This window comes from Bidens hawaiensis, unplaced genomic scaffold (genome assembly GCF_021521415.1).
Source record: "Bidens hawaiensis isolate Kalapana, Puna unplaced genomic scaffold, B.hawaiensis_p1.1 tig00010126_1, whole genome shotgun sequence".
Taxonomy (NCBI): Eukaryota; Viridiplantae; Streptophyta; class Magnoliopsida; order Asterales; family Asteraceae; genus Bidens; species Bidens hawaiensis.
Window position 1 is genome coordinate 176,391 of NW_027491765.1, and position 22,688 is coordinate 199,078.

The 22,688-nt window shown below is 33.8% G+C and overlaps 2 protein-coding genes across 2 annotated transcripts; one reads left to right on the forward strand and one right to left on the reverse strand.

Annotated features, from left to right (window-relative positions):
- The first annotated feature begins 292 nt into the window (after positions 1 to 292).
- LOC143534293 (uncharacterized) lies at positions 293 to 6,434 on the forward strand. The gene is made up of 10 exons (XM_077028810.1): positions 293 to 459; positions 554 to 834; positions 1,034 to 1,172; positions 1,558 to 1,679; positions 1,768 to 1,971; positions 3,230 to 3,289; positions 3,629 to 3,767; positions 3,852 to 3,970; positions 4,879 to 5,097; positions 6,044 to 6,434. The coding sequence occupies exons 1-10, from the start codon at positions 306 to 308 to the stop codon at positions 6,236 to 6,238; spliced, it is 1,632 nt and encodes a 543-aa protein (XP_076884925.1). The 5' UTR covers positions 293 to 305; the 3' UTR covers positions 6,239 to 6,434.
- A 410-nt stretch (positions 6,435 to 6,844) lies between these two features.
- On the reverse strand, positions 6,845 to 10,246 carry LOC143534282 (uncharacterized). The gene is made up of 6 exons (XM_077028801.1): positions 10,008 to 10,246; positions 9,131 to 9,212; positions 8,852 to 9,058; positions 8,353 to 8,451; positions 8,041 to 8,283; positions 6,845 to 7,224 (listed from the first exon to the last, which is right to left on the reverse strand). The coding sequence occupies exons 2-6, from the start codon at positions 9,194 to 9,196 to the stop codon at positions 6,904 to 6,906; spliced, it is 936 nt and encodes a 311-aa protein (XP_076884916.1). The 5' UTR covers positions 9,197 to 9,212; positions 10,008 to 10,246; the 3' UTR covers positions 6,845 to 6,903.
- Positions 10,247 to 22,688: the final 12,442 nt, after the last annotated feature.

The window sequence follows — 22,688 nt, forward strand, 5'->3', positions numbered from 1 at the left end:
ACAATATTGGTATTTAAAAAACTAGAGATAAGTAAATGATACCATCATGTAGATATCGAACCTACGCTTTGAGGTTTTTATGATTGGTATAACACGGAACGGTACAATATTGGTATTTGATTGATACTGTTGTTGTACCTAGCATTTTCAATACCAATGCGGGTACCATTTTGACAAATTTTTGTATCGGTATTTCAAGTACCGTTACCGAACTCATCCCCACCCAAAACCTGTCTTGTTTTCTCCTTGCTGCCCACAAAACCCCCTCTATCCATCCAGACAACCAAACCAAACCAGTGTTCGCCATGTCTATTCTTCCCGTATTCCGCCATTTTCTCACTCATACCTTAAAACCCACTTCACTCACACCTGCAATTCGTACTTTCAAAACCCTAACCCCTCTTTTCCTATCATCTTCATCAATCAAACCCATCTCCAACCCTCAAGTCTCATCCACAGGTACGTCTATACAATTAGATTGATTTTAATCACAATACTTTGTTTGGGTAAAAGTGATTATGATTTGGGTTAAAAGAATTACTTTCAATTGCAGAGAGTGGTTTGGTATTGAATAAAGATGAACGGGTCGGGTCGAATCTGCCCGACCCGGATGTGAATTCGAGTAGTACAATTGCTGCCATTGTTACTTCTTTAGGTGGACAGTCGAGTGCGGTGGGGATTGTGAGATTGTCGGGTCCGTCCGCGGTTAATATTGCGGGTCGGGTATTTCGGCCGGTGAAGAAACTGAAAAGGAAGGATTTTTATTGGAAGCCTACTAGTCATGTGGTGGAGTATGGTGTGGTTTGTGATTCTCATGGCAATGTTGTTGATGAGGTACATGTTGTTTTGTTTGTTTAAAATTATTTTTTATTTTGTAATAATCATATATTGATATTTAAAAATGAGAATCCAAATGATCTTTAAGTGGCCAGTGTAAAGTGATCGAATTTGTTGAGATTTTTGAAGGTGAATTGTTTGGTTTATAAGCGTGCAATTGTGGTCGTATTGATACTTATTTATTTATTTTTATCAGGTTATAGTGGTACCTATGTTAGCTCCGAGATCATACACGAGGGAAGATGTGGTTGAGCTGCAGTGTCATGGGAACGATGTTTGCCTAAAACGTGTGCTAAGAGTTTGTCTAGAAGCTGGCGCAAAGCTTGCAGAACCAGGTTGAGTTCATACCACTAAACCTTAAACCCCAAAGTCATAAACTTTATTGGTGTCAAGGATTGTTTATTAAACCACCTTATTTGCTTATTGTGTTTTCTAAAAGCAGATAAACAATTTTGGGTTCTTTTTAGATGAATAATACTATAATAGTGCTTATTTTAACGTAAAATAAGTTGTTTTCAATTATCAGTTTGAGATTGCTTATTTTGATAATAGATTTGTCTTCGCTGATTTTAAATTTACAAGTTTACTCTTAAGGTGAAATACGCTGTATCCAATAAGGAATCCTAGTCATCTTCTAAATATGAATTCTAAAACATTTTGAAGTCTCGATTAGATTCGTTACACAACATATTTTCACTTTTATGTTGTTTTATATATTAGGTGAATTCACACTTCACGCTTTCCTCAACGGTCGGTTAGATCTTTCTCAAGCAGAAGATGTTGGAAAACTTGTTTCCGCCAAGTCTGTAGCTGCAGCCGATGCTGCACTTGCAGGAATTCAGGCACATGTTTCTTTTTTTCACCGCTTAGAAATAAATTATTTAAATGTTAAATGGAATAATGCTCAATTATATGAAATTTTCATGGCAGGGTGGTTTCTCTTCGCTAGTGAAATCACTAAGAACACAATGCATTGAGTTGCTTACGGAGATAGAAGCCCGGTTAGATTTTGATGATGAAATGCCGCCACTAGACATGGATTTAATTTTGAGTAAAATTAGGGCAATGTCACATGATGTGGAGAGTGCAATGGAAACCGCTAACTATGACAAGTTTTTGCAGTCTGGATTACAGGTATTATCATCGTAAACAAAATATTGGTTTGACTGGTAAAAGTCAAAGAAAGTTTCTTCTACATTTCAAAACACATTCTTGATTTGTCCTTTTTTTGTAGGGGTATTAATGAATTCACTCTCCTTTTTAACCCTATAGTTTGAATCCGGGGTGGCAGTTTTGACTCATTTATGAGTTAATGGTCAATTTTGGTTAAATTTTTTCTCTTAAAGGGTCAAATCAGTAAAAAAAGTTTGTATTTCAAACAAGTAAAGTCACCTAAAGTGTACTGAATATACACAGAACCCCTAAGTTGTTTTTATTTTACAATGTGGATTATCATTTATCGTTTGCAAGAAAAGAAAAGAGAAAAGTGTTGTGGTCATTGAGACCCGACTAACTCGCTTTACATATTTATACTCATGAACCCCCCCCCCCCCTCCATTGTGAATTTTTTTAAAAGAAAAAAGATTTGTTGACCAGCATACCCAAATGGAATTCAAATAAAATCTTAAGGATCTATTTTCTTAATACCATCATGATATTTGGTGTCATTGGTTGAATTACACAAAAAGTTGTGTTCATGCTTTGACCTCGACCGGTTCGCCCCACCTGAACGGCCCAACAACAATGTTTCATAATCAAACAACTGATCCAAAATCGGTTGAAAGCCAACAAAGATTTGTTTTGGTGATGATGATAACTTGAGTCCATCATGCATATGATCAAACACTTGATCCAAATTTATGCTAGTTCACCATTGGTTGGAAAGCGACAGGGATTTGTTTTCATGAATGAATAGTTGGGGAGGTTTTCAGGAAATAGTGGATAGCTCAAGAAGTTAAGACATAAAGTTGGAAACTGGTTCGATTAGCAATCCACTGTTTTTTGATATCATCTTTGACTATCCATTCATGAGCACAGGTCTTTCTGCCGGTTTCCAACCAATGATGACCAGCGCGAGTTTGGATGAAGGGTGTGATCGTATGTATGATGTACATATGTTAATATCATCATCATTACCATTGGTAGCTGGTTTGATACCGGACAGAACGGTTTTGGATCCGTTGTTGTTGGATGGCTTCTGATCCACAACTCTTTGTGCAATGCAACCAATGACATTTGAATACACACAGTTTTAACATGCATATGATGGACTAAACAATATTTCACAAGATATCATGATAGTACTAAGAAAGAGGATTTATGGTTACGTTTGTTTGTATTTTGACTAAATAAAAAGTGCAATTGTTTCTCATCGATGCATTGATAATTACAGATTGCCATTATTGGTCGCCCAAATGTTGGGAAATCTAGTTTGCTGAATTCATGGAGTAAGGTATGTTCAAAATAAACACATTTAGCTTAGTTGAATTTATTATTGTTTTATTTACTAATGAGTAATTATGATATTGTTAGTGATTTAGTGTATTTGAAGGGTAAATATGATATTTATTTTTATAAAATTTAGAAGGATATATTATATGAAAGTTTGATTTTTTAGAAAAATATATTTGAAACTAAGTCAAGTTTTTTTTTTTTTTTTTTTTTTTTTTTTTTTTTTTTTAACAATAAACATACTCTGGGGAACTTAATCATACTTTAAAAAAGTAATAGCTTGTTTTTTCACTTTTGACTTTTTTTTTTGCTCATTGAATATTTATGATTTAGCTTGCAGAGTGAAAGAGCAATAGTTACAGACATTGCTGGAACAACACGGGACGTTGTGGAAGCTAACGTGACGGTACAAGGTATCCCCGTAACGCTACTCGATACAGCTGGCATCAGAGAAACCGATGATATTGTGGAGAAAATAGGTGAAATTTGCATTTTAGTTTTTATATTTAAATGAGGTTTTTGTTTTAAATTATCTAGTTTATAATGTTCTTTTCTAAATAAAGGTGTTGAAAGATCGGAAGCGGTTGCTTTGGGTGCTGATGTGGTTATAATGACAGTTAGTGCTGTTGATGGGTGGACTGATGAAGATTCCAAACTGTATGACAGGATTAAACACACTAAGGTTAAAAAAACAAATTACTTACTTCTATTTGTTTTTGCTTGTTAGTTACTAACTTTTACCAACTTGAACTTTAAAGTTGTTAAAGTTTCGCTTGTGGGCCCCTTCTGTTTCTTTCAAATAGTTATTTTACTGTGGCAAGATTTTCGGGTTTAGTAACGGGTCAAAATGGGTGGTTTTTCTAACGGATCAAAATGGGCAATTTTGGAAACGGCGCAAAATGGGTAATTTATGAAATGGGTCAAAATCGTTCCAAAATGGGTAATTGGGTAATTTTCTGAATAGGTCATAATGGTTAATTTTTGGAGCAGGTGAAAATGACAATTTATGGAACGAGTTAAAATCGGGTGATTTTTGAATGGTTGAAAATGGGTGATTTATGGAACGGGTCAAAACAGACAATCTATGGAACGGGTCAAAGCAGGTGATTTATGGAACGGGTCAAAATATGTAATTTTTGAAACAGGTCAAAAGGGTAATTTTTGGAACCAGTCGAAATGGGTAATTTTTGTAACGGGTCAAAATGTGTAATTTTTGGAACGAAACTCAAAATGGGAAATTTTTTGAACGGGTCAAATTGGGTAACTTTGGAGCGGGTCAAAATGGTTAATTTTTGGAATGGGTTTAAATGGGTAAGGTTGACTTTTGACCCGTTTGGACAAGTCAAAACCATTTTAGGCTTTTTTAGCTAATGTTCTAAACAGGTTGACCCTCATCCAATAATGGGTCAAAATCCAAAATTCAACATGCCAGAAAGTATAATCTGAATTGACCCGCATCCATGTACGGGTCAAAGTTCAAAATCATCACTTCTAGTTTGCGAATCAAGTTTTATTAAAAAAAAAAACACAATTGTACACCTAATTAACACATCTGATTATTATTTATTTTTCTTGTTTTGGTGACAACAGGCTGCCTCAGGATCTCCAGTAATATTGGTGATTAATAAAATCGACCGGGCCTCATCTGCACGTTTGGAGTTTGTTAATACCATAGCTGAATCTTTTGATAAGCATATTTACACGTGTGCCATTACGGGTCAAGGAATTTCAGATTTAGAGATCACAATTCTCGAGCTTGTGGGTCTCCAAAATATTCCTGCAGGTGGACGCAAGTGGGCCGTTAACCAGGTTTGATAGATATATGCTAGTTGACAATTCTTGATACGCGTGTTGATGGGTTGGTTTTGGGCTCAAACTGAACCAGAACCGAAAGTTTGGTTTTTGGGTTTTGAAAACCGTTATGGTTTCGGTTTTCACAATGGGTTTGGTTTGGTTTTGGACTTTTGGTTTTACCATTTGGGCTTGAAAATTTTTGGCTAAAAAATGGCCCAAAATAATGAATTTTGGCATGAAACTTAAATCAATGATTAATTGATCATTACATGTTTGGATCTAAAATTTGTGGGCTACGCTTGCTATTAATTTTTTTTATAAATGACTAGTTGATTGATTATTAAACATTTGGATCTAAATTTTTTTGCGATACGCTATTTACTGATTATAAATAACTTAAATTCAGTTTCTTTGGTTTTTTCAGTTTGGTTCAGTTTTTTAAACTTTTTTAGTTTTTGGTTGAAATTGAACTGAATAATCGGTTTTAGAAAATATAAAACCAAACCGTCAGTTTTTTATGGTTATTATAGTTACGGTTCGATTTACTACACACCCCTAGTTCTTGATAGAATCAGTGATCAATTTCATATATATTTATATCCTTTAAAAAGTTAAAGTTTCGTATGTATACTTCTAAATTGTCTTTGAAAAACACTAAAAATGTCATATATACTTACCCCTTCTATAATAAATAAGATAACATTATATTTAGTTTATAAACCATGAAGTTTATTTATCTTATTTAAAAGTTGAGGGATTAAACCACATTTTTCTAAATATGAGCATATTTTAAGTGAGAGTATACAACTGTACATCAACATGTTAAAAACATCTTTACAAAAAGTATTTTAGATCGATCCAACCGTTACAAAATGACACATTACCCAACCTATCAAACCCACTCATTTTGAAATTCAGCAATCGGATTATTGAGTTTTTGTTGATGAATTCTTATTATCAGAGACAATGTGAACAACTTGTTCGGACCAAGGAGGCTTTAACGAGATTGAGGGCGTCAATAGACGATGATCTTCCGTTTGACTTTTGGACCATAGATTTGAGGGACGCGGCACTCGCGCTTGGCCAGATAAGTGGAGAAGATATATCTGAAGAAGTTTTGACTAATATTTTTGGTAAATTTTGCATTGGTAAGTAGATGTTAAAAGTTTTATGTATTGAGTAATTAGTATCTAGTGTTTTTTTAATCTATTTTTGCTCATTATTTGATTATTTAAGGATTTAATGTTTAGTTTTGTGACATTAACTACTACTACAAAACTGATTGTTTTGTCATTTACAACTCCTAACATGAAACATATATCCAAACACCTACAACTTGATTTGTTGCAACTGATTATTAATATTCACACTGGGTTCAGCCGAGCTAAGCCTGAGTCCGTTTAAATTCAGTCTCGGCCTACCCCGAGCTCTATTTCTAAAACTTAAGTTCAACTCGTTTATTACGTATTAGTTAATTATTATTTGTTATATATCTAATATATTAAATAAAAATTATGCAAATAGCAGTGTCATTTACCCTCCGAGCCTATTCGAGCACGTTTAGGCTCCCGGTAATTACCATGCCAGCCAATGGGAGATCGTTTAACGTTATAATTTATGAATTCACTAATAATTATAACGATAAAATGAGCAATCTCAACTCATAGTCGGAAGTTGCATATTTCACCAAAGGCTAAACATATAAACATAAACATTTTCTAAATCCAAACTCTTAAAAAGTTATTAATAATCAGTTAAAATTAAAACATACATTGTTTAATACGATTACATACTAAATCTTTACCCTTTTGTAGAGATTCATTAGCTACCATCAGCCTTTCTAGCCTCGGTCTTTTCCTCGTCAGCTGCTGTAACCGAGTTTGTATCGATTGCTTTCTCGTTATTGGAATTAGGGTTAGAACAACTTTCTCTTCCATAAAGATCGATCCTTTTTGCATCATCTTCTTTCATTTTCTCTGCATATTTCTTGATATCGAAGCATTCTTCTTCTTTCCCGCCAAATGCAGACTCGAGTTCATCCATGCAAAATAAGCCTTCCATGATGGCTTTGGTGTTTTGATCATTTGAGTAAACAAACTGCACTTTGTTTGCTGTCTTGGGCTCTAGGAATGGCTTTACTATCTACAACCACAATTGTAGATAATATTGAGGTGAGCCAAAAACCAATTAATTGAGAACTAAAACAACCGACAAAAGTAAACCGAGTAATCAACCCAAATTGATAGCCGATGGTTCGTCTTGATATTTTGAAGACCGAAAGCTACAGTTCAGTTTTGTTACACCTTGTTACAAAACCGAACTATATCAAAATTGTTTGAATGTTTTATTATTTCAAATTATGGCCCAAACTAACATCTTGGGTCAAAAGTTTGGGCCCAACTTCATTACTTGGGCCAAACTTTTTAAGCTCATACATATAACAAAACACGACCCATATCCGAACCGAACCTATATGTGAAACCGAAAAATCAAAGTTTCGGTTTTGGTTTGATTTGAGACTAAAACATACCAAAACCAACCCATGCACACCCCCAAAATGACAGATGCAGTTGTTAGCCCATTTATTTTTATATAATTTTTTTAAGAATATATTTTATTTATAACTTAAACTAATTGGGTATTGTATACAAAAGTTTAAAAGATAAAAGAGAAATGTATCTCTATTTTATAGTTTACACTTAGCTATTCTATACACATTTGTATTTTTGGTGATAAATTTGCATTTTTTTAATATGAAAAAGAGAAAAACAATAGAACCTTTTTTCAAATTAAACATGTTCTTGTCAACCCATGAATATGCATATGTTATTTAGATTCATGTCTCTCTCATGATTGCTAAGTTCATGTCGTGTTTAGTTTCAAGTCATGTTCGACCCACGATCCTGTGAACACGGTTCATTTAGCACCCTTAACATATTTCGGTTCATAAATGCGTACCTTATAAAACGGTTCGAAGAATTTAGGTGGATCATATAGAATTGCTAAACCGAGCCGCTCAGGATACTGTTCTTGTAAAATATAAGCGGTTTCTTTTGTCGACTTGATTGATATGTTAGACAAACTAAAGCCATGAAAATCAATGAGCCAAATCATTTGTTCTTGATCCGGAGGCAAATTCATTATTGCATTCTCCATGCAATACACCAAATACTTCACTTGGGCTCTTACTGACGTTGAGTTCTGTTTAACAAAATATATCGTGTTAATTAATTTGAACACTATTTATGGAAGCCAAAAAAATGTTTAAACCTGAAATCTTGGCCTCATAACGAGAACTACCCGCCCGTTCTTGTCCTTAAAACTCGACCGGTAGATTTTTCCTGTTTCTGCCTCGAAAGCAACATGTTCCTGGATCAAACAAACATAAACGTCGATAAGTAAGACGACATTAAGCTTTTGTAAGAAATAATTACATAATTACAAACATAATAAAATTACATAATTACAAACATAATAAAATTACAAGTAATAAAATAATAATGGCTACAAGAATCATAAGTTTATTCTATTAATTAAAAAAGAGTTAGATTGTTATTTTAAAATTACAGATTTACAACTCATATGTTTAATATTTAATTCATTATAAAACTCGATACGAATCTTGAAAGCATAATTAACGGATCCAACATTTACTTTAGGCTATAGTTACTCATTTGACCAGTTTATTATACGTTGTTTAAAACTTAACAAATTTAGTTAATTTTAAAATTTTGATCATATTGCACGTTTAGTTAAACTTATTACTTACCCACATAATCTCTTCGGGTTTATAATTCGTTCTCCAAACCAACGACGCTTCAAGCATCTTAACAGCTTTCTTAACGTTCCAATTTCGCGCTCTTAGGTATCTTGCTATTGATGCGTCACAACAATAACGAGAAAACTCGTTTGGACGAGTTTCTTTGATCTTCTCAACTGATTTTTGCTTCTTAATCGTCTCACGCACTTCATTAATCTGAAATTAAACACCGTTAGAGTTAAATTTGCGTTTAGGGTAAATTTTAAGTACTTAAACTGAATTACTAACAATTTTTTGTTGGTCTTCGATTGTTAAGGGGCTACTCGAGTTTGTTTTCTTCAGCTGAGGATTCATAGCTCGATAAGACGTCCTATACGATTATCACCACGGTAAGCAAACTTAAACAGAAGATCGAATGTTTGATCTATCTAAATGGGAAGAAAAAAGAGTAAACTATTTCAAGCTATATAAAAAGTCCCAAGTGTCGCCACCGCATAATATAGTAGCCGTACTCAATGTGAACAACAAATTGGAATACCATATCACTAAAATGTAGGGGTGTAAATCACAAAATCTGCTCGTGAGCTACTCAATACCAACTCATTAGAAACGTGAAATGAGTTAGCTAATATGAGCTAGAGTCCTAAATATAATTTATTTAATTAACGACCCCAAACGTCATTTATCACGCTCGAGCTGGCTTACAAGCCAAAGTGCTAAACAAGCCTATTATTGTATGTGTGTGTGTATATATATATATAATTGTTATTATATATATTATGTTGCATATAAACCTTGTAATTAAAATTTATATACAAAAATTAATTACAAATGTATATAAATTAATTAATAAATACTAAATAAGCCGAGTTTAAGCTTGAAAAACTAATCACTCAGCTTTAGAAATATAGCTTGAAATGAGCCTAGCTTGGGCTCGGGCTCGAGCTCAACTAACCCTTTTTTTTAATTATTATTTTTAAATACCCTAACTGTAAAAGCAACCAAATTCACAATATATTCAAGAATTTAGATTAAAATCTTAAAATAATCAAACTTCAATCAACTTCTTCAAAACCCATATTGGAGTCAACCAAATTTCAAACCAGAAACTTACAAATTCTTTTTTATTTTTCAAGAAATCTAAGAAGAAATACAGAGTTTTTACCTGTTTCTTCTGGAGTCTTCAACAATAACTTTGCAATGATCTTTAACTGGAACCGATTAAAAACAATGAGCAAAGAGTTAGTTAAAGGTGAGTGGTTTGAGTGAATTCTATGTTTGATTGGTGGGGTTTACTGGAAGGTGATTTGTGAGTGGAAAGCAAGCTTCGGTTGGAGATGAGTTCCAGACATTAGGAAACAAGAAACATGAGTTAAAACTTGAAAGTAAAAGTAAAGGTGGTGTTGGATCCGACAAAGATAATAAAACAATAAGTCCAAACAAGTGTTTGCCAATCGTGTTGCATATTCGGGACCTATTGGTTGATGCTCTGGTCAATATTTTATTTTCAGCTAATTTGGAATTTATTTATTTACAAAAGATTAGTGTTAATAATATATCCACAAATTAAAGTATTTAATTTTAAGGATAAAATTATTTTACAAGTTTTGTCTATGAGTCTATGTTCTAGAATAGATTAGTGCTCGACTTTTATTATTATGCTTTAATATTGGGAAAACTTTTTATAAATGTCATGTCAACTTTTTCAATAAAGCAGTTACTGGTTTTGGTTACCATTTAGTATGATTTAGTAAAAACTTTAATATGATTTAGTAAAATTTCGTTTTCTTCATAATTACCTCATATTCAAGCTGAACTTGATAATAAATAATCAGTAAATAATAAAAGTATAGTTTAATATATGTCATTTAATTTTTAAAAAAATATAAACTTTATAAAAAAAATTCAAATTTGTCTTTAATATTTAAACGACTTAAGTTAAACATTGAAGAAACTTGCCTTTTGTTGAGTAATATATTCTTTTAATACATTAACTATCAATATTAAGCATGTATTAAAAGAACTATAAGTATCTTTTACTTTGGATCATTGTTCGAACGGGTGTATGTGTGTCGTTTATTTTTGTCTTTTATAAAAGTTCTAGCTACAATTGGCCGAGGTAGGCGCTTGCCTCCAGGAGGATTGACCAACTGTTGGACATAATTGTTTATTATATATGTGTTTGTAGGGGCATAATTGTCTATTCACATTCACATGTGATTGTGATTATATGTATGTTGGCATCTATGTGTATGTATTTGTATATGTTAATGAATATGTATATATATATGTGTGTGTGTGTATGTATATGTGTATGCGTATATGTATGCATTTGTGTATGCATATATGAATGTGTTTGTGTCTGCATATATGCATATGTATGTGTGTATATATGTATATATCTATGTATGTATATGTATATATATATGGATCTATGTACGCAGATAATGTGTGTAGATTAGTAGATATATGTGATGGTTGTGTATATATGCATGTGTGTATCAATTAGTGAGTATATAAATGTATGTGTGTTGTGTGTATATACATGTATGTGTGTATTTGTATGTATGTATTTGTGTATATATGTCTGTATCTTTATGTAGCTATGTATATGTATTGTATGCATTTGAGTTTTAGGCAACTGCATTTGTTAAAAGGAATAGTTTGACTTAGGAAAGTCAAACCTTCTATTTCAATTGGTTAATGTTGTGTGTAGTCTTAACTGATTTAGGAAAGCTAAACTTTGAGTTTCAGTTGGTTAACTGTATGTATGTGTGTGTGTGTGTGTGTGTATGTATGTGACTATGTGTGAATATGCATGCATCAAAGTATGAGTGTAATTTGTATGTGTATTGTCAAACTATGTAAATTTTTTTATTTCATGTCAATTTGGTTAATCTTATGCAAATAATTAGTTTAGATAGTCAAGATTATGATTGTTTATGTTAAGTAGATTTTAATAAGCAGCTTACTATAAAAGTCAACGGGTCACAGATAGTCAACGACAAAAAGTCAACATTCGGTTAGTTTAAACTGTTGGAGGGAAAATATTTTAAAAGACCGAGGGTCCAAATTTCATGTATTTAAAACCACAAGGTTGCAACTTGCAAGGGTATAATGGTCTTTTCGTAGAAAACAAACCTTGCATTTATGGCGGGGTTTCGATTGCAAAAATATAACTACCATGGGGGCCTTATATGCGAAATGGCCACCACGGGGTTGAAAGCTATGTTACTTTGGGAGTTTGGGTTGTCACACGCCGATTTATGATGAAGTCTAAATTTTATTTCTCGTAACTCTCTCCTATTAAATAATATTGATTTTAAATAGTCAAGTATCTAAAATTTTGTAACATCCTGAATATTATAATAATAAATAAAGAAAGTTACGTTTAGTGATTTCGCGTTGTTAAGTAAGTAATACCGAGTAAAGAACGGATCATGGACTTAGATTAATTAAGATGGATTAAGGGTAATGGGCCTTAGGTCCATGGGCTTTAAGGGATATAAATATCCCCTTAAACCATCCTAAAACCCTAACTATCATTTCCATCTTTCATAAATCTCTACACACACATACACTACACCTCATACGGCCGAGAGAGAGCGGATTCGAGTCCAAAAATTAAGCCGACCATTATTAGATCTTCAATATACGAGATAACCAAACAAACCGCGACCACACCGAACGTATAAAAGGTATGTTTTGATCCTAAAGATTTCGTTTTTATAAACGTTTAGTCTTGAAACTTAGAACGAGAGTAGATCGGGTATAAACGAAACATAAAGTTGTAAACTTGATGATAAATACGAGTGTATGAACCCTAAAATGGAAACGGCTCGATTAATGAACCCTTAACATTAGTATTGAACGTTTTTTTTTACCATAAAGGTCCAAACTTTACGTCATTCCGGGCTAAGTTTTACCCAAACAAGGCCATGGGAATGATCGCGGGACTTGTTAACGCCATACCCATGGATTTCTCGGTAAAACGATGATGATTTTGGGGATTAAGGATGAACAGCGGCGGCTGCTGCACAACTTCGCCTACAAGCGAACTTCGCCTGCAGGCAAGTTCGCATAACTGGTAACTTCGCCTAAAGCCAAGTTCGCCTAACTGGTAACTTCGCCTAAGGCCAAGTTCGCCTAACTGGTAACTTCGCCTAAGGCCAAGTTCGCCTAACTGATAACTTCGTCTGGTGACAAGTTCGCCTAACTGATAACTTCGCCTGGCATATGTTCGCCTAGGGTTAACTTCGCCGAACACTAATTTCGCCTATGCTTAAGTTCGCTTAATGTTAAGTTCGCTTATTGTTAAGTTCGCTTAATGATAAGTTCGCTGGAGTTAGCAAATGAGAAAATAAATTAAAAACCTAATGAAAAATGTGTTAAGACAATTAATGGAAAAAAAAAATTTTCCAAGCTGACCTGGCAGCTCGACCCCAGCCAGGGGCTCTGCCCCTTGGACCCTGCTAGGGGCTGCCGCCCCTAGACCCCGCTGCCAGGGGCGCTGCCCCCGGACCCCCGTTCGTTGTGGGTTATATAAAGATAGAAATACAACATGCGTAGTAGTAGTTAATTGATACATGTAAATATTATACAGTTAGCCGTGCACAGCTCAAGAAGGGAATAACGATTAGCGGAGAGCGTAACAGGATTCATGTGAGTTTGTAGCCCCACTTCTGTGTTATGTTTTCGGGGCTGTGTGCATACTCGATATGTTTGTTAATACACTTACCCTAAGTGATAAGTGTATGCCTTATATAAATGATGTGAAATGTATGAATGATTGCTTGTTAGCACGTGAACGGTCTTCGGATATTGCACGTACTGTCAGGTGGTAGTGTTACGTAGAGGTGCACAAATCGGTTTTTTTGAAAAAACCGGTTCGGTTTTTAACCGGACCGGTTTTTTTTATCCAGAAAAAAACCGGTTCGGTTAATAACCGGACCGGTTATTAACCGGTTATTATTGCTGAAAACTCAAACCGGCCAAACCGGTTTGGACCGGTTTAGAAACCGGTTAGAACCGGTTATTAAACCGGTTTTTTTATAACCGGTTTTTAAAAACCGGTCTAACCGGTTAACCGGTTTTTTTTTTTTTTTTTTTTTTTTTTTTTTTTTTTGCTTTAGGGTTTAGGGTTTCGTTGTTAGCATTCTTTGCTTGGAAGATTAAAAACACATAACTTTCATTTATAGCTTTTACATTAAAAATACAAACATTAAATCGTTATCGCATATTCGTAACTCAAAAATACAAACATTAAAGAATGTTTAGACACGATTACATTAACAAGTTGATGTTTGTTACTCATTTTCTTCGCTACCCGATCCCGAGCTATTCCTTAGGTAATCGTCGTACGCGGCTTCTTCATCGGTCATTGGTTGAGTGTGTCCTTGATTGACCTCGTCTTCATACAAGGCCGCCTCATAGTCCATTTCCCCCTCGAGTGAGCGTTGATGTTGTGCCCTGTCTAAAGAGTCCAAGTAATCCTTGTAGCAAATCGACATCTCTACAGCTGGTGGAGTGAGTCGAGTCCTCCTAATCGATATAACCCTGCCAGAAACAGAAAAAGCAGACTCCGAAGCTACCGTGGAAGCTTGGACCGTTAGTAAATCTTTGGCCATGGCGGCGAGGATCGGAAACTCATCCTCCTTACCTCTCCACCAAGCCAGCAAATCAAGACTTCTAAATTCATCCGGAGTCATGTGTTTCACAAAGTTGGTACCACCATACCTTCCAAGTTCACTGCTTGGGGTGTTTACCCTTTGACGTTTACCGGCGTCTTCCCAAATCATGTAGTACATCCCCATTTCAAGGTCGGTTTGGGATTGGGATTGGGCAACAGCTCTTAACGAGTCATGAATTTGGGAAGACGACCCGTATCTTGTAAGGTAAACATCATACATGTTTGCCAAGGTGGTGTTGAAATCATTCTTTAAAGTTTGGCTATAATAGGGGTTTTGATCGTCGTTTAACCCTAGCTCATCACAAATTTTTTCTATTAAAGCTTCAACACCACCAACATTGATGCAAGGGTTTAACGCAGCAGCACAGGTCAAAACAGCGGGTAGTTCTTGAAAATATTTTTTAAATTTTTCTTTCATTTTTACACCCATATCAAAATAAGGTGCACCCCTACAATGAAGGTCACTCAACTTTGTGCACATGACAGCAATTTTTGGTAAAGCAATGGGGCTTGTTGGATAGTAAACCCCGGATAAACTACTTGTGCAAGATTTAAAAATTTGAAGAACCTCCGTAACGATCTCAATCAATAACCAGTTTCTAGGATCGTACGGTGCACATTTACCCCTATTTGACAAAATTTGATGAAACGCAATTAACGATTGTTTTTGTTGGATGGCTTTCTCAAGCATTTCACAAGTCGAGTTCCATCTTGTTGGACAATCCCAGTTAGGCCCCAACCATTGACAGTTAGCTTCTTCACAAAATTTTTTGTATCTTGAAAATGTTGAATTGTTGCTAAAAACATCTCGTAACATTCTTTTAAAATTGTTTCTTTGCGTTTCGATCACGTTTAACCCATCTTGCACGGCCAAGTTGATAATATGTGCAATGCATCGGCTATGAAAAAACGCTCCATCACAGATAGGTTTATACTTTAATTTTAAATGGCCAACCGCGGCCGTATTGTTGGACGCGTTATCAAACGATATTGAAAAGATTTTATCTTCAATCTTGTATTGTCGAATGACTTTATCCAAGAGTTTAAAAATATTTCTACCCGTGTGCGGGTAATCAAACAATTGAAACGCAACGGTTCGTTTCATCATTTGCCACGACCGGGGGTCAACCCAATGAGCCGTCACACAAATGTATGAGTCGGGCGAACCATTAGGTACCGACCACACATCCGTGGTTAAGTTCACACCAGTTTGTAAGTTTGAAAAGTATGAAATTAGTTCGGATTTAGCGTTTTTCCATGCTTTAAGCATATCTCTTCTAAGGGTCGAACGACTTACGTGTTGGTAGCGTGGTTGAACATACGTTTGCATCATCTGCGTGAATTGAGGGTTGTCGAAGTGGTTGAAAGGAAGTGATTGTTGAATCACAAAGTTGCCAAACTGTTGACGTACCGCTTCAAGGTCGTACGTAAACACCGTTCCTTGATTCGTCATCTCCGGCTGCGAACTACTTCCGGATTCGTCCTTCAAGACCTTGCAAGAGGGCTTTTCTACATGAGCTCTTAAACTGGAGTTTGCTTCTTTGTTATAAAACTTCAAACAATGTTTGCATCTAGCTTTTTGGGTTCCGTTAGACATTTCGCATAGGTCGAAATGTTGCCAAATATCTTGGTTTCGTTTCGTGGGGATGACCCGAACGACGGTTTCTCCCGTGTTCGAGGCACCCATGTTGACCGATGAAGCAGCACTTTGGGAGGCCATGATAATCGACTACGAATTAAGAGTGGTATACTCGAGTATGAAATAAACGACTACGAAAGAAGAGCGTTTGGAGTTGTATAATCGCGTATGAAATAAACGTTTAGAGCTTTTGGAGTTGTATAATCAAGTGTGATCTAACCAATACCCAACCTAAACTATATATAGATGTTTGTGGGGGTAAAATGGTAAAAAAACCAAAAAAAAACGGCTAAAAAACGGTCAAAAACACAAAAAAACGGCTATAAGGCCGTTTGGTAACGTTCGAAAACCGGTTAAACCGGTTAACCGGTTATTAAAAAACCGGTTAACCGGTTTTTTTTATAACGGTAATAACCGGTTATTTTAAAAACCGGTTAACCGGTTTTTTAATAACCGGTTATTAAAAAAAACCGGTTTTTTTTATAACCGGTTATAAAACCGGTTTTGGGTCCAAAACTTATAACCGATACGTAAACCGGTTACGTAAACCGGTCAAACCGGTTTTTAAAAAAACCGGTTTTTAAAAAACCGGTTTTCGGTTAAACCGGCCAAACCGGTTCCGTAACCGGTTTTTTTGACCACCTCTAGTGTTACGTATAAGGTAAGTATAATGTATTTGCTTATATGTATGAATGCGATAAAGTTAACAAACGAAGGAAAGGCATGGTTGTATGGTAACGAAGAGGGACCAGACCCTAATAATATCTGTGATGTTAGGGACCAGACCCTAATAATATCTGTGATGTTAGGGACCAGACCCTAATAATATATGTGATGTTAGGGACCAGACCCTTATAATATCTGTGATGTCAGGGACCAGGCCCTTATAATATTTGTGAGGTTATAAGGTGAAATGCTCTTTAAAACGTATGATTATGTATGTAAAGAAAGTATGAATGTAAGAATGAAAGTATATGCACTTATGTGTGTATGAAAGAAAGTTAAGAGGTTAAGTATGAAATGTAAGAAGGTATTGTATGAGTATGTGATTAACTAGAACTCACTCAGCGTAGCTGACTTTTAGTATGCACGCAGGTGAGTAGAATGAGGCAGGTAGCTTGAAGATGACACATGGCAGAGTTGGACGAAGCTGGCATCTGAAGATTTTGCAATGATGTTTTATTTTAAAAGACTATGTTTTGTTTTTAAATGACTATGAATGCTCGATAAGACAAGAATTATGGTTATGGAATGTAATGGGTTGAATGTCTTTAATGTTCCGCGAATGTTTTAATTAACTCTGATATTTAGAACTGCGTTTATGAGTAAATCCAACACGAAAGTAGGGCTACCGGTAACGGGGCCTTACAAATTTAAACTAATAGTTTATTAAAACTTAATAAATTATTATTACTAAATCGTTATTAATACTTAACAGCCACTAGTTTTGTCCGGTGACAAAGGTAACCACTAGCTTTGTTTGGTAATAAATGTGTGACTTATAACCAAAGGGTTATAGGCAGTGTTGCAAAAATCGTTAGTCGGTAGTCGGGCGGTGGTTTGGAGACTAGCGATTAATCGGGATTAGTCGAGATGAATCGGATCGGACTTTGATGTATATTTTTCAATTTTATACATACACACACATATTTTTATCTGTAATTTTCAGTTTATACATACACAAACATATTTTGACCGGAAATGGGTTGGAATCTCGCTGGAAACCGCTAGTTTTTGCTACAATCTCGCCGAAAATAGTTTATTTGGGTCGGAATCTCGTCGGAAACCACTTATTTTGGTCAGATTATCGTCGAAAACCGTCGATTTTGGCCGGATTTGACCGTTGACCAATTAATTGGCCGACTAGCCCAAAATTAATCAGTGAAGAGGGGATTATCGATTAATCGGGAATTAATCGGTGCCTAGTCAGGAGTTTTACAACACTAGTTATAGGTTATAGTCTTATTTGAGACATTAATGAAAATAAACTTTAGCTGTTAAAAAAATATATGCTTAATAAGTCATAAGAAGATTTCAATTATACTTTATTTTAATATATATAACTTTAATTTTCAAACTTTCATCATTTGTTATTTATAGTTTTTAATTTTCGTTATTTATTATTTCACTAATACTGATAATAATCATAATATCCAACAAATAAATCTTTATAAAAACAAATTGTTCACAAGTTGAGTTTGTTCAACATCTATAATCTATCTATAATATATATAAACGAAGACATAAAAATCCTACGTGTCGCAATGTGGTCGCTCTCACTTTTTTTGGAGTCACCAGATTTGCTTGATTTTTAAATTGAGGTTTCTCATACATTTGATCCGAATTCACGGGTATGGGTCTTAACAAACCCAGATATTCCTTAAACTGGTTATAACATCTCATTAAATTAAAAATTATTATCACCAAATTATTGATGTAAAAATCCTATAAAATAGGATATACTAAAAATTAATATCTTATTTATTTAAAAAATATGTATATTATTTAAATTAAAAAACCAATTTTATAGTAAAAAAAATAAACGGGTCTTGGGTCTCATCAAACCATAAGTATATTATTAACTTTCATAAATATTATATATAATTAAAAAGCCAATATTATAGTAAAAAAAATAAACAAGTCTTGGATCTCATCAAAACTTTTAAACTGGGTTATAACATCTTATTTATTTGTGAAACAATTTATCATCAAACCATAAGTATATTATTAACTTTCATACAATAAAAAAATATAAATTCAAAAAATAAACAAATATTAGAACAAACAATATAAAGCAACCTCGTAATACGGGGGATAAAAACTAGTTTATAATATACTAGTTTTTATCCCCCGTGTTACGGGGGTTGTTTTATATTATTTGTTGTAATACTTATTTATTTTTTGCATTTATATTTTTTTTATTGTATGGAAGTTAATAATATACTTATGGTTTGCTGATAAATTGTTTGACAAATAAATGAGATCTTATAACCCGATTTAAAAGTTATATGGTTTAATGAGACCCAAGACCCGTTTATTTCTTTTACTATAAAATTGATTTTTTAATTATAAATAATATTTATGAAAGTTTATAGTATACTTATGGTTTGATGAGACCTAAGACCCGTTTATTTTTTTAACTATCAAATTGTTTTTTTTAATTTAAATAATATATATATGTCTTTTATAAAATAAATAAGATATTAAGTTTTAGTATATCCTATTTTATAGGATTTTTACATCAAAAATTTGGTGAAAATAATTTTTAATTTAATGAGATGTTATAACCCGTTTAAGGAATATCTGGGTTTGGTAAGACCCATACCCATGAATTCGGGTCAAATGCATGAGAAGCCTCCATTTAAAAATCAAGCAAATCTGGTGACACCAAAAAAAGGGGGAGCGACCACATCGCGACACCTAGGTTTTTTATATATTCATTTATATATATTATAGATATAGATGAGGTTTCTAACCTAGTTATAATAATATTCTTGGATTGCAAACGGAAGCTTATCTAAGTTTGGAGCTGGCCTCCTTTAATATAAAAAAGTTTAAAGCTTGATAGATTTTAGTATTTGATGATATAGAATAACCGGAAGAACTAGAAGAAACCATAACGATGAAGGTGGGTGTGGGTAGGTAGTCATTGTCAGTTGTTGGCGGATAGTCCAAATCGGTGGCTAGAGGTGATAACAAATTAAACGTGTTTAATTTAAAGATAATTATGTCAAAGATCATTAAAGTCATTAAAAGTATATATTCAAATCGTTACAATAATTCAGTTGTTCTATTTATAAATCTAGAGAGGTAACTTTACTAGTAGTCTTTTTGATTATATTTAATATATTTATACGTTAAATTTAAAAAACGAAGAAAAAAAAGGTTATGTCAACCCAACTCTAATAATCATCTTTTTAATAATTTAGAGACCATACTAACATTCCTCTATTTACCAATCAACCCCTTGTCAAAATGATTGATTTGAGGAGTATACGCTTGTATAAAAGCGTTATACGGTCATATCTAAGGGGTAAACGTATGAATATCGTAATGACGGATCCAAGACTTTTTATCAGTGAAGGAGAAAAATGAGACAAGCCATAACAAGTCAAGTCAAATGAGTTAAGCTAGAATTGGTCAAGCTAAAATGGGTAAAAGACTTGCACTAAATTTACTCGTTTTGTAAAAAAATAATGATGTAGATAGTCACTTAATAACACCATAGATCTGTAAATACATCATATCGTGTCATTTTTAATCAATTTCATATAAATTTATTTTGGTTACAAAAAATATATAGCTGACTTTATTGTTAAAAGAAACTTTTAGAAATAATATCATAAAAACAGAAAGATAAGTTTAGAAAATATCTATATTTAAATTACAATTTGAAACAAGCATAAGTCACCGCAAACAAATGGATCTAAATACAATATAACATCTAAACTATGTTAAACTGCTAATTCATTAGATCCATACAATATGGGAGGTCTTGGGGGTTCAAGTCTTCTATATTACATAAATTTACTATTCAAAAAATAGATAAATTATAGATTCCATTAGAAATCTATATACAACAATAGATATGATTGTGATGATACCTTTTTTTTCCCTCTTTAATCCGTGTCCTTTAAATATTATCTTTCAAGGGGCATTGGTTTATAATAGTAATAAACTAATAATGAACCTTGATGCCAGGTATATATAGCAAAGGTAGGGCTTAATGTAAAATATTAATAAAATAGAAAAGGGACATCATATTGATGTAAAATGGATGTCCATTCTTCCCTCAACTACTAAAAGATCCGTCTATGGTATACCGGGTGTATTATAAGATTATACGAGCATATATGATATTAGGGCTATCCGTATATCATGACTATTTGTCCGTATACCAGATCTATATGTTTGTATATATATATATATATATATATATATATAATAAAGTAATTGATGTGGCAAGAGAAAAGTGTGTACATTAAGTAAAATCCTCCATTTGGAGTTGTTTCGTTAAGAAGGGATCGATTATTTTAAGATGGGTCATGGTAGTTGAGAGTGAGTAGGCCACCATGCAGCAAAATATAATAATTGGGAATACGAATCAATACATTTATTTGAGGATTTTATTCCCTTTTTAAATTTAAGTAAACATGTCTATTACCAATAATCTATTAGTTTAAATTATTAATTATTAAATATAATATGAGAGTAGATAAGGAGTTTGAATTCAACAGCATGTGTTACGGATTTGCACCAAGTTATTTTGAATACTATGAGTTGGTACTTGGTAGCATGTGGGCATGACATTATTGGCTATATATAAATTAGGTTAAATAGAAAGATATAAAATTTAAAGTTTTTATATGATTTTTTATTTTACGCATTAAAGCTGAAACAACACTTTTAGAGGTTTCTCAAGACCAAAAATCCAGAGTGAGGTAATCGTATACATGATAAGAAATGTAATTAGAAGGCAAACAAGCACAAACTCAATATTTTCGTGACGCGTATTTAGCTGTGAGACAAGTTCTATTCACGGATTTGAGATGGGAATTGTATTATGTGATAATCGTCCGATTTACCCAAAAGTGACCTCATACTTGATTACTGATGTGTTGTAAAACACACATTTTTCCTTGCTAGTTTCTATGTCGTTGCGCTTAAACGTTAAGAGATATCATTTGTTTTTGCGTGAATTTACATGTTTGTGTATGTGATAGGTCTCATGTTAAAGAGAGCGAGAAAACAAGTCAAGGAAGAAAATATCAGCTAAAACGGGGATCAGATGAAGCCCGCACGCACAAACGAAGTTTAAACGAGTCGAAAAACGAAAACCGGACACCTAAAGGGCCTGGCCGCGCTACGCGATCAGGTGACCCTTCATGGCCGCGAGTGGCAGCGCCCTAGGAAGTCATATCAGCTGCACAAATGCCCAGATCGACTATTTTGTCTTATTAGAGCTAGTTGGACCGGTTTTTTTTATATATTAACGTGTTTTACAAGTTTATAACACACACACACACACATATATGACCCTAGAACAAATATATAACCCTACCAGCCATCCAAGTAGAGTTTAGAGAGCAGATTTAAGGTGGAGCAGCTGTCGGTTCGTAGTTTGATTCGATATTTGTCGGTTTTTGAAATATTAACGATTGTAAGTTCGTTTTGAGTTTTTAGACCACAAGACAAGTTTTAATCAATTGTTTATGAACATGTTTATTAATTATATCGTTATTATATGTTGTTCTTGCACACCCCAACCTACGGCGGAAATGCCGGGGCGTGAACTGATTGCCACAGCTCACAAGGTTACTATCATGAAATTATAAAGCGACAATATCTAATTAATTTATTTATTATCAAACAACATTCATATACAACAAAAATAAAGAAAATTACAAATACAAAACCAACTATTCTTGTATATGGTTTATCCTAAAGTCATCTCTATGTGAGCTTCAGTTCGATAAGCAATCCAAATCTATAACCTACAAATGCGTACAAAATATATG